The 13,498-nt window shown below is 40.0% G+C and overlaps 1 protein-coding gene across 1 annotated transcript in view; it reads right to left on the bottom strand.

Annotated features, from left to right (window-relative positions):
- si (sucrase-isomaltase) overlaps nt 1-12,588 on the bottom strand; it is a 60,032-nt gene extending 47,444 nt beyond the window's left edge. The window contains exons 1-12 of the mRNA XM_061216812.1: nt 12,572-12,588; nt 9,271-9,406; nt 8,694-8,767; nt 8,270-8,390; nt 7,829-7,938; nt 7,114-7,262; nt 5,322-5,493; nt 4,776-4,875; nt 4,363-4,475; nt 4,102-4,227; nt 2,133-2,264; nt 1,363-1,479 (exon numbers count right to left, since the gene is read on the bottom strand). Coding sequence (XP_061072796.1) covers nt 1,363-1,479; nt 2,133-2,264; nt 4,102-4,227; nt 4,363-4,475; nt 4,776-4,875; nt 5,322-5,493; nt 7,114-7,262; nt 7,829-7,938; nt 8,270-8,390; nt 8,694-8,767; nt 9,271-9,406 — 1,350 coding nt within the window. The 5' untranslated portion in view covers nt 12,572-12,588. The remainder of the gene's footprint in view (nt 1-1,362; nt 1,480-2,132; nt 2,265-4,101; nt 4,228-4,362; nt 4,476-4,775; nt 4,876-5,321; nt 5,494-7,113; nt 7,263-7,828; nt 7,939-8,269; nt 8,391-8,693; nt 8,768-9,270; nt 9,407-12,571) is intronic.
- Between the last annotated feature and the right edge of the window lie 910 nt (nt 12,589-13,498).

The raw sequence follows: 13,498 nt of genomic DNA, 5'->3' as shown, positions 1-13,498 counted from the left end.
TTAATCTCTCTCTCTCTCTCTGTAGTTATTTGTGTTAATATCTTCCTGTCTTCCTTTTGTACTGTATACTATATGTCCATCAGCAAACATTCAATGGGGTTCTTTTTTCCGAAGGATGTTTGAAGAGAAGATTGTGAAAAGAAAGAGAAATATGAGATCTGGGACGTGGAACCTAAATGCATTGCTTAGAAGCTTAACAAAACAACAAGTATTGTAGGGCTATTTGACTAGGTTGTACATCCAGCAGGATTGTTAATAAAATGTTTTATATTATTATATATAATCATTATACAATCATTAATTTTATAGCCCCACCACAACAATAAAAGAGTCATCAAAGCTCTATGGCTCCTAATTAAGGGAATTATCAAAGGCAATCTACAATGCATGTCGTTTTCCTTATTATTCTGCACACAGAACCTTATGACGTGATAAAATCAGAGCCAGCCCCACTCCCACCCTCTCCACGTGGGCCTGCCAGGGCACCATGTTGGGCACTTGAGCTCCTCCATGCATGTGAGCGCAATGGAGGCTGGCATGCGTGTCACTTCCTGCCGAGCAAAACCTTGACCCCACTCCTCAGCGACTGTTGCGTTTTTGCTAGTATACAGCTCCAGTCCGCTGCACGTCACCCCGGGGTGTGGAGCGATCAATTGTTTACAATTCAGCATGACCTTCCAGTCAGACTTTCGCTTGAACAAACAACAGTCTAAGATTTGATTTTCTGATTGAGCACTCACCTCATTTTGACCCTTGATTTTCATACAACCAGGTAAAATGACAAAGACTACCTCTAATACCTTTTCAAAGTAGGTTCTTTTTTTCAGAATATTCTTGGCAGTAACAGGATTTTTGCTAACCTTGGCCTAGATGCTGTATGATAGGTTTAATCTGAGGAGGCTCATTGCACAGACAGTGGAGATACTGTAGATCTGAGAAGATGAGTAATCACATTCATGTCTTTACTTGATCATGGCTTCATTCTCTAGCTATCTTTCTGTTTCTTCTTCCTCCCCTTCATGAGAAAGCGTTGGTTTTTAACCAGCCATAAAAAATGCCAGGGGAGCATGAGAGTACAGCCACTCTCTTTCAGGCTGTGTCTCTTGACTTATACAGCTGGCTGTGTGCGGTGATTTTCTCAATCAGAAAGTAATCATGACAGCCACATAGAGGAGATTGTACAGTTTATTAGGGATGTAGTATTGCCGCTTGTAACTGCCAACTTGATGCTTCTCACTCCACCACTCTCTCACAGGAGTATCTCTCGTCAAGAAGTGTTGATTTGCCGTCATCTGTTCCAACCCCATATTATGTATATTCATTACCCATCAGCCCTGCCCCACCACCATTTGTCCAGGTTACCTCTCCCAGTAGTGGCGTTTTCCCATCAGACTCTGTCACCCAGGCGTTCTTCGCCGTGCCACTGTCATACGAATCATATGGCCCGTTCACCCTCCGACTGGTGGCAATAGCTGGGTCCTGAGGCAGACGTATTTCATGTGGAGTTAGTGAAACGCAACCTATTATTAACCTAGTATTACTCTAGCCTTACTTTTTAAGAGGCTCTTATTTTCTAGCTATATATCATATTTGTTATTCATTCATTCATTCATTCATTATCCTAACCCGCTTATCCTGAACAGGGTCGCAGTGGGGGCTGGAGCCTATCCCAGCATAAATTGGGCGAAAGGCAGGAATACACCCTGGACAGGTCACCAGTCCATCAGAGGGCACACACACCATTCACTCACACACACACACACACACACACTCATACCTACGGGCAATTTAGACTCTCCAATCAGCCTAACCTGCATGTCTTTGGACTGTGGGAGGAAACCGGAGTACCCGGAAGAAACCCATGCAGACACTCCACACAGAGAGGCCCCGGCCGACGAGGATTCAAACCCAGGACCTCCTTGCTGTGAGGCAGCAGTGCTACCCACTGCACCATCCGTGCCGCCTCATATTTGTTATGTTAAAAACAATGGATTTTTTAAATCCTAGTCTGTAACACTCTATGAATATATGTATGCAGTATGTACAGTATGCATATATGTCAAACTGCATCCTGAGAGTATGTTAAGTGTTTTATTAATGCGATAGCAGCACTACAACATGTTTACACTTACCAAAATGAGAATATATTTCTGTCCCTTCGCATGCATGTAATCAGCAAACTGAGGCAGGTCTTTGAATTTCACTGCATCATATGTAAAGTCCTTTTTGTCTTCCATGTAGTCAATATCTGTGTACTGGATTTCCTATAGCATAGAGTGACATAACAAAAGCAAGTCTTAATATATTCATATTTACTTTACAGATCTGAACTGCTCCTATGGACAGTATGCAGTATAAATAGGTGTAACTTTTTTGCACAATTTTCCTAATTCACAAATATTTTATGTGCCAACAAACCATGTTTGAGAAAAAAGGCTTCAAAGTTTCGAGGCTGGGAGACTACCGATACTGGACTAATGAAAATTTGGGCTATAACTTGTCATCTTATGTATAAACCCTTTAAAACTGTATGTTTACTCAATGCCAAGGGTAAATGTTCTAAGACATACAGACCATGAAAGCAAATACATTAACATGTAGCCACGAATGCAGTTGATGTGGTTGCTTGCGACAAATGAATGGTGACAAGCTGGTTAGCCTCCAAACAATGCTTAATTCTGGTGTTACTTTCACTTCGCGTTTAAAAGCTTTAAAATTATATTTTTACTGTGAATGTGGCATAAAGACATGCTATGTTATGAAATCCAAGACATTGCTCTAAAAAAGTTAAAAATGTTTTACATTAACATCCATTAGCCTATCCTCCTAAGACCCCCACTCTTTTTTGGTATGCATTTTTAATTTCTCTTTGCTATTTGGGATTATTGGGACCTGATAAGTATAAAAACTAAGCATCATCTTTTGACATGATGTAGTTTTTGAGGTATCCACGTATGTGTACATCGGGCCCCAGTTAAGCAGAATTAAGTATTATGGTTGTACAGCCCAAAATGTGGAGTCCACGCATGTGTACGCCAGGTTTTAGGAGGCTAATGTGAAATTTGCCATCGCGATTTCCGCCTGATTAGAACCACATATTCACATGAATCCAAGTGTTTTATTGTCTGGGATAGCCATAATCATAAGCCACATTCCTCAGGAGAAAAACTACCATCGAAGGAATGGTAAATGGCAAATGTGGTGTTGATGAATATAAATGCCGGCTGTTTTTAAATCAAATAAACACGGCTTTAATCAAATCACATAGAGGATTTAGTTCATTCTGTCATGGTTGCCTCGCTTCCTTGGGCATTACCTCTTGGGATTATGAGATAGTGTGCGTGACACATAGTTGGTAATCGCAAACAGGTGTTATTGATCTATATAAAACGTGTATTTTCTAAACCCCGTGTTTCTGTTTGACACTTCACGTCTTTTCATTCACAAAGCCGGTAAAGAGTCGGGAGACTAGAACCCTTTTAAAATTAAAATGATTCCGGGACTTTCCCCAGTTAGGGCTGACGTAGATTGTAGGGAACCCGTTTAGGGGTTTCTAGTTGAGGGGCTCGCTGCCTAACACTTCGGCAGTTTCATATCTCTGAAATCTCCTCTCGCCCGGGTTATCGGCTCGTTTAGTGTTAGCAGAGCAGAAGGCGAGTCGGCTTGTGAATGGAGTTCGTATACGGTAGTGGAAAGACGGGAATGTTTCAAAGTAAAATGAATCCCGGTCCTTCCTGTAGCTAGGTAACCGAGTTTATGGAGTGGCGTTCTTTGCCACATTTCGATGGAGACTCACGGCCTGACACATTCATGTGGTTGACGTTGCATGCAATGGTCTTGCTTGTTAATTCACCTGTTGAATGTATTATTAGACATTGGAAATGAGGCACGGAATAGCTTCCATACATTTGAGAGGTCATTGGAAATTCTATGTACCTAAAATATTGCTAATTGCACAAAAAACATCCTGCTTAATGAAAAAACACACAAAACTAGAACGATGCAACTCATGGCAAAATTAAGGTAGCTCTCATAAACACAAATTTGGGGGTGCAGAGGAAGAGATGCACACAGCAGTTAAGAGGCGAGCCCAGGTCTTACGTAAGGCAGCTCAATCTGGCGGTTCCTTTCCACTGTGCGCTTTACTTCCTCCAGGCTTCCGTAGTCCCACCGGGACAGCTGGAAGCCCAGCGACCAATAGGGTGGGATCACCGGCCTGCCAATCAGCTGGAACAAAAGGGAAACCGGTGTGTGAGCATTAAGGAATGTGATTAAAGTTTGCAACACAAATAGTTAGTGTCAGTGAGGCACAATCAATAAAATAAAGTCTTGCATTCATTACACTGATTTCTGGCCTCTTACCTCAAGATATTCTTGGACCACTTCCTCTGGAGTATCTCCCACAAAAATATAGAAGTCCAGAATGCCTCCGATAGTCCGGTAGGTAACTGCTGGGGCTGGCTGAATTGTTACCTCTTTGTAAGAACAAGACCACAGTGGTTTAACATGAACATGAGCCTTAAACAGAACAGTGTAAAACAGCTGAAAATTGCCCCAATTTTGCTTCTGCAAAGAGAGGTTAATGTAATGTGAAAGCACACATGTCAAGTGTGTAAAATGTCAAGAGACAATTTCGAAATAAGCATGTGCAGAGCATGGACAATGTTAAACGAACAATGCCTCACTCATTTCCTTTGATATTGTCTATCTCACAGTGATTAGACCGACAATGGGATCAGGAAAAATGGAATGGTTCCAGAATTAGCTTTAGTTACCCATGGCATTGCTGTTCATAAGGAAGACACCAAATGATTTTCCACTCTCATCCTCAAGGCACAGGAAAAAGGTGTGGGCGCCATAGAGGTTATGGGTTCCCTGGAAGAGCATGAGGGGGTAACCTTTTAATCAAATAACAATTATTGCATTTCCCAGAATGCACTTCCGAAGCACAGCTTTCAGGACCAACACTGATGAATGGATACATGTCATTTGATAAGTATGAACACACAATATCATGTGATTAGGTCTCTAGCACTCCCATACGTGGGATAGTCCAGGGGGGAACCTTTTCACCCAGACCTGTATACAAAAGACTACCAGTTTACCGGAGTAAAGCATTATTGTCTGTGTATATTTTGTTTACATGCTTTTGTATGTGTGTGTGTATATTCACAGACACGTGTGTGTATTTTCATGGGTGAAATATTTGTAAATGTGTGTTTTGTGAATGAGAGAGAGTGTAACATATAAGCAGACTGTGTGGCTGCTGTGATATTTAAGGAGCAGAAGCAGAGTTAGAAGAGACCGTGAAGCAGACTCACTCCATTGGGGAAGGCATCACGGGTGAAGATGGGCCAGGTCCTCCAGTTTGTGTCATGGCGGAAACGCTGATGGACATGCTCTCCCAGTCCATAGATGTTAGATGAGGCAAGTTTGGCTGAAAGCTGTAGGTACTGATCAGCAAATACCAGTGGACCTATGGTAGTGTCAAACCTGGAATCATGAGGCAAATAACATAAGTGAGAAATCAGCACTGGCCATGATTCCTTTGTTGAGAGGCCATGCCTTATGGAAACAAAATGAAATAAATAATTAACAGATCCACAATACAAGGAACAGGCACCAGCTCAACAAAATAAGTATTCTCAGTTCTACAAAGGTTTTGTTGCGGAACTGAGGAAACCACCAAAAAGGGAAAACATTAAGAAATGAACGGAGCCTGTATCTTTACAAAGATAAAGTTAAGACTCACCAAAACCCTTATTGTCTATGCACACATAAAGATTTAATAAAGCAGACAGTGTAAGTGAACATCATTCAGGCTTGTTTGACTAACAGTGGTCAGATTAGTTAATCCACAGTTGATTAGACCTCAGAATAGCATAGAGCAATCAGATATCTGGATGGTAGATCTCCAGGAACAAGGTTGCTTTGATATAGAGTATTCTCAAGCCATGCCCCTAAGAGTACAAATAATCCAAGTTACAAAGATCACCCTGTCGATGTACTAAAAATATACCAATAATTACTTAATTCTGCCATAAATATTATATGGTTATACAGATTGCTTGTAATGTGCAATAAATTGGGCAGTATAATCCACTAAATACGTAGATACCTGTGTACTATTATCCTGCTAATTCAGTTACACTCATCAAGATATCAGCAGTGTGATATTAAAAATTGTTGAGATAACTTTCATTGTGCATTGTATGAAACTGAGAAAGGATATGTTCAGATCCCTGGTAATCTCAGACAAACTTTGACCCCGGTCTGCACCATGAGATCACATTGTCTGAGGGGCTCTCTATTCAAAACTACTTCAAACTGAAACATTAGCTGTAAAAACAGAATTAATGAAAGGGTCGTTATCTTTCTTCTCTTTAATAATAAGGCTTTAATTGTAGAGGAGAGTGCATTCTTCAGTTCGTTTGAGAAGTAATTGATTCCTCTAATGACACAAATCTGCTGAACAGTCCCTGAAGTGACACAACCATAATTATGTTGTCTCTCCCTCTTTCAGTGACTGACAGGGAACAGGGAAATAAATACTCTTCTTTTAATGAATGCATAATAAAAATATTGCTTAATGGTAAACTAAAAGCTGGTGAGGGATCCAATTTGATATGACAGCATCACATTTGCCAGTTATCCTCCTTGTGGCACGGGGGAGAAGAAACTTGCCGAGGGCTGCTATCCCGTCTTGACCTAGAAAGGCAATCTTGGCGATGATTTTAAAGCCAGCACTAATTCAGTGCTTGGCACTGACATTAAATGAGGTGGGCTGTGGGTATATAGGTGGCTATGCTATATAATAGCTGCACCAGTGCATCTGCCTGTTCTCACAACAGTTGATTAAAACTCTGACCCTATGAGGCAGAAATACCGTACGTGGCATCATAATCTCATGCTCAGGGAGAGCAAAGGTGCCTGATAAAGCAGTATTGGCAGCATTATTGGCTGATATGAAATCTCTTCAGATCAGGCTACGAAGCAGGGTTTTAGCCAATGAGCAAATGGGTTTAGCAAATGCTGTGGAGGAGATGGTTTGGAGATGTGAAGACATGATTGTTGACAGAAGGAGGGAGTGAGGAGACGGGTAAAGAGACTCACAGGACTTTTCCAGACTTCCTGCCCACCCGCACACCAAAGGGATCTTGGACCAGCTCAAACTTATAGTTGTGGGTATCAGGCTGTGGCCCCTCAGGTGGTTTTATATGCTCATGAGGCACTTCGAACCTGTTTTTCTGAGCATCTGTGATCTGAAAGGGAAGGCGTGGGAAAAGGTGTGCAGGTGAGACTGAGTGTCATGCACATATGCAACAGGCGCAGGCACAACCAATAAATTATATATATGACACTCAAAGTCACCACTACAGAGCTAACCTAAAGCCCACCACCCATAGAAAGGTAGCAGTCTGTCCAAAAATATGATCCTATACCATAGAAGAGTACGAATAGCTTTGCTAAGTTCATTTAGTTTGCCTCAGATGTTTTTTGCCATCTGAGCAACAGTATAAATATATCATTTTGATTCAGTATCTGATTTCTGGATGTCAGAATTATGATGTACTCATAATACTTTACCTGAAACAGGACATACTACATCATGTGAGGGGCACATCAGTTCTACATTTTTAAAGCTTCTGTAAACACTGATATACAAATGATATACAGTCAGTCAGGCTTCAAGCCCTCGGTATGTTTTTACCAACAGATTGAAATGAATGGTTAGATTGATGATGAGAAGAGTCTATCACCGGGCTGTGCCACGTGCCCAGCTGGTCTGGGTCTCAGGGGGAATGACGACGCGCTCTCTTGGACAAACCTTGAATCGAAAGCGGTTGGCTGTCTGCATTTCGGCGTGGAACGTGAGCTCCTCTATGTCAGCTCCAAAGAGCGAGGGAGAAGGCATCCTTTTCAGCTGGGCCTTTAGGTCTTCAAAAAGATAAGAACCCACAAGTGAGCCCACAAACCAATGGACATGGAATATATTGGCATGGGACTTACTGGAATTACTGATGCAAATGCAGTGAGAGAGAAATAAATGAATATAAATAGTATTGCAGAATAAAATGGAACAAAATAATAAATAGTAGAGATAATAAAATCACGCCAAACGCCAAACAACTGATGTCCAGGGCTTTCAGATTTATTTGAACTCTAACACGCTGACTGCCTTTTGTCCACCTCATATTGTGATATTGTGGTAACAGAGTGGACTTTGCCTTGGAATGAGACACAAAACAAAAAACAGAAAGAGACATACTTCCTGGTCCAGAGCTTTGCTGAGTCATAACTTCATATCCATGGTTGGTGGGGAAGAAGCACCATGGAACATAAGACTCATTAAGTGGCTGCCAGCAGCATCCTCGAGCAATGCATGAACTCTGTGGAGAGACAGGATGGCATAGTGCACTGCACTTCAGCTAGATGACCGCTCCACCACAAGTCCTAATGGGCTTTGGTGTGTGTATTTCATACACCTACATACAGAAAATTGGCGGCAGTGCCATTCTCAAACGGCTTTGGTGAGTGCATAAAAAACACAAACTTACGAAAGCATAAAACTATAATGGCCTTTGGTCTGTGTAAACAGCAACTACCAAAATGACAGTGTTGCATATTGATGAGTATGTTTGAAAATTAGGTGACAAACTTAGTCAAGTCATTGGCAGTTAAATGTAACTGACCTGTGATGCTCCAGAATCAGGGTAACAGTCAATTCTCTCTCCCAGTGCCATGATTGGACATTCGGGAACAAACTCTGTAAGATATAATAACTATTTAGCATTTACCAGTTTGCATGGAATGTGTGATAGATGTGGAACTTTGGATTCAGTGGCACCTGTTACTGAAGTATAGTTACTCTAATTGGCCATGACTGGAACCAAATTTGGTCTTGTTTCTACATTTATAATCTTTCTCCCACACAATAACAAACACACGCACAAGCACACGAATGAACACACACACGCACACTTTTATCTCTCCCTTCGCAGTGAAGTCATATTCCAAATAGAAGCTTTAATTATAATCACACTGTAAAGTTAATCACTGTTTGCATTTTGTTTTTAATAGAACATAATAGAATGAACTCTTATTATAGTACAATATGAGAATTCTTAATGGTAATCCTTCTCATATAACGAAAGCTGAGTACATCCTTTAAGTCTACTCTTTTTGATTAAAATGCCACTGGATCACTTTGGATGTGTTCATATTCCCAATGGGACTGACTAAGCCCTCCCGTATAGGTATTTCACCCACTGTCGTCACCATCATCCTTAATGACACCGTTCTCCCCAGTGGCCATCAGCGCAATCAGGGCCACTGCAACCACGGACACCAGCAGGAACATCACGATGAGTATGATCTCCAACCCTGAGAACTTCCGCTTCCCCATCTGCACACACCACATAGGCATATTACACACATACACACACATACACACACGCACACATACACACATACACGTGCGCAAACACACACACACAAGCACACCCATACATTACACTACTGAAACATCATACAGTACGAGCTAAGATACACGCAAACATCTTGGAAGGGGATACTGTATACCCCAAGGATAAAGTCACTCATTTTCTAAAAGAAATGAGGCATCCACACAGATTAGCCCACTCATTATTGTGTTAGAAATGTTACAGTTGTATGGATATGACAAGGTAAATACACTGAATTCCCCCTCAAAGCAGAAAAAGAATCCTTAAAACCTATAACACTAAAACCTTTTTAAAACCATGATTACTGCCTATGAAAAGAGTCCAGTCCAGAGTCCTACAAAGTCTTCTCTTTATGATTTGTTCTTTGTGCCAAACAGTTCTGTATTTCAATATGCTCTATGTATTTTATTCCTTTGTAGAAATCATCTCAAATGACTATTATTTTATATTTTCCCAGATTCAGCCCATGTTTTAATGTTCGCAGTAATGCTATTTATTTTATGACCATGTTCATGCAGTTTATTTATCTCGAGTCATGTGTCTCATAACTCCACAAGGCAGATTAGCATGACATGACATTGGCTCATTCAGCTCTTTCACAGAGGTCAGTGGCATGCACACTGTTTCATTTTCCATTCTCTGCTCAATCCATCTTCAATTAATGTTTTCCTTTTCCAGGAACATGAAGCACAATACTGAGGAAATATTGGAAACGCTGTAAAAGATGATGCTTCTGCATCACTTATTTACTTCACGTAGGTTCATCAATCACTCTGGTGCACCTGCTAAAAGAATAAAATCTGAATAATCTTTATTCCCAAACAACTTTTACAGCTGGGGGACTATCACAAGGTCACTTGGACATCGTCCAAAAGCCTTGAGAAGAAAGAAGAGGGGACAGGCTGAGCAAGGTTTCCAGGCAGGGCAACACATGACAAATCAGGTTAACTCTTATCACTGCAAAAACAAGGATTTCTATATTTTAGTTATGCACCGTATAGTATGAACTCGAACACGCAACATTAGTAATTAGCACTGTTTCATGCAGTCAAGTATTTTAAATATACCAGATGAACTTTTATTTTGGTGCTTGAGTCTACTGCTAATACCTTCAGCTAAACAAATGAATCTCTGAGAATAAATATACCTTTTGTTCTTTATCAACACGAACATGGTAAAATGCTTTCTACTAAGTTATAGTATAGTACGTCACACAGATAGTACGGACAAGACCCCTTAGAGAAATGGAATATCAGACCACGCTGTAAACGTCACCCTGCCTGACTCTGACAAATATAGCTAAGATAAGGAATAAACTGTAGGCTCTCTCTTTCATTGCGCCTGTAATCTATGAATGACAAGATGAATTCTATGAATTATATGAATTCACCACTTGTTGCTATTATTCTGAAGCAAGGAATTTAGTTGTAGTGAAGCAAAATAGATTTTACTGAAATTGTGTAGCAGCTAGCTTGGTAGAATCTGAAGTTTAATCGAAGTTAATAAAAATGTTGAACTGAACTGTGGTCTCGCTATTGGGTTCATTGTTCTGAAGCCTGACACGTGCAGTAAATCGTTTTTGAGATATTGACACTTTTATAGGACTATTACAAAAGAAGTGTAAATTGGAAAGGGTTAAGTGGCGGTTTGTTATATTGCATGTCACAATTTATAATTAACAGGTGCAGTATATTGGTACAGGCATAGCCTTTGTGTGTGTGTGTGTGTGTGCGTGTGTGTGTATACTGTATGTGTTTGTGTGTGCGCTGGGTATGTGTGTAGAATCTTAGATAGAGCTAAAGAGAGACAGATTGAGCACTTCTTCTATGAATTCATTCTTGCTCTTTCAAGAACAAAATCCTGCCATTATAAACAAGCAGTCAGGTGGCTTCTTCACTTGGTTCCTTTCTCAGTGCCGAACTTCCTCACCCATCAAAGGTGAGGCATCTGTGAAGCACGGCCAATGGCTTAATGCCATGTGAAGAACGAGGGAGGACACTGAGGAGAGCCGGCCACAACTTGCTTATTTATACCCCTCACTTCACCACAACGGGGGAAACTAAATGCTTTCATACAATGACTGTTTCTGTCTTCTTTAAAAAACTGTTTTATCATAAGCCAATTTTGTATGTATACCAAGGGTATTTACTACTAACTCTGAGGGCCGTCAGGGCTGTCACTAGTTGGTAGATACGTTAGATTGTTCGATTCACTAGCAATTAATGAAAATGAAAATGCGTACAAATGTGTTTATTTTTAATATTGTTTCCACTATCTTCTGTTCTATTGTCAATATAAAATTAGAAAAGTTACAGAACAAACATCCTTAAACTATCTTGCATCATTAAATAACATTGCACTTTATGCACTATTTTACACTTCAGGTTAGATGCCAAACTGTATTTCATTATCATAGTACTTGTACGCTGTGCAGTGACAATAAAGTTTAATCTAATCTAATCTAAAATAACTGTCCTACATTTACCACAACAGACTTTACACATGCAAGCCAATACTCTGTCCTCCTCCAATTACTCCTGTAGGTTCATAAACAATGACTCATTAGTTGTTTTTAACTAAAAGAATAAAGTAATGATTTGCTCTTTTGTAATCTTTAGGCCAAAACAAGTCATTGTAACGGTTTGCCTTTTATCAAACTGGATATGATTCATAGGCCTTATTCTCACAGATGTGTAATATCTGTAATATTTCAAGGAGATCTATGGGTGGGAAGTTGCTGAAACATCTGTCAGCCAAATAATACATTACAGCTCTGCTTTAAATACATTAGAGACCTGCCACAGAAATGACTCCTTTTCAACGTCTCTAATGAAATTTGCTTAGATGACACACATGCACAGAAAAGTCAGATATAACCAAGTGCCAGCTGTTTTTCTTTTTTTTTCTTTTTTTTGCTAAATGGTGAATTAGCATATCCATAGCATAAACATGATTCATTTTAATAGCTTAAGATCTGCCCAAATGTATACTATTGTAGTCAAGTTCATATAAACTCATGACTAGACCCATCACATGTCCTTTCATTCTATCATATGTTGAAGCATTTCATTTTCTTTTTAATTTTGCGACAAAAAGAATTCACTCACACAACTTGAAACCGGGTTGCAGTGGATTTGGGTTTAGCATTAACAGTCAAAGGTTCAAAGGTAGCAATTGATTCTCAGCACTGTGCATTTTGCCAAAAACAATATTTACATTTGTAAGGGATGTAAAACTTGATAATAAAATCTTTCTCATCTCATTACATTCCTGGAATTGTATTTATTTACTTTTCATTTGTAAATTAAGATGAAATGTTTCTTCATGAAATTATCCTCTCCAAATGCCATGCTCTATATATAGGCTAGTCATCATGTGTAGGCTATACACATCATGCAGGCTAGTAGTCTTACCTTAATGGTTGACTTTCTGTATTGTCAGGAAAATGCTTGTCACTCAGTATCAATACACGCCTGATGGCCCCTCTATATATCAAAATTTCTGTGTGTGTGTGTGTGTGTGTGTGTGTGTGTGTGTGCGTGCGTATGTTTTATGGCGAGATTGTAAAGTCTAGGGGGAATAAAACTTAAATATGTTTGTGCGCATGTGTGCATATTTAAGCTTTATTCCCCATAGATTTTAAAGTCTGACAATAAACACGCGGACACACACACACACAGGCACATACAGGTTGAGGCGCTGAAAAGATGGATCAAACAAAGGAGGCGTTTCTCTCCTTTGAAAACATTGATTTATGCAAATTCATATTTTCCCATGTATAAAGTGTACACTGACCTGGGAATCTTATTCTTCAAGCTTGAGTGCTGGTACAGTACCCAGTTTCAGTTATTGAAATAATGGTTTTGCATGTGAGGAACAGGAGAGAATGTAAAAGGCAAAAGTGTGCCGTTTATTTGTCCATTTGATCCTACCAGCAGTGCGACTCGACAAAAACGATTATTGAGATTGCTCTGAGATTGAGAAAGACGATACGGCAATACAAATGTTTCTTGACAGTGGAATATGGTGCTTTT

Source organism: Conger conger, chromosome 13, assembly GCF_963514075.1.
Source record: "Conger conger chromosome 13, fConCon1.1, whole genome shotgun sequence".
NCBI classification, from domain to species: Eukaryota; Metazoa; Chordata; class Actinopteri; order Anguilliformes; family Congridae; genus Conger; species Conger conger.
Note: the sequence above shows the minus strand (reverse complement) of the source record. Positions and strands in the feature narration are given on the sequence as shown.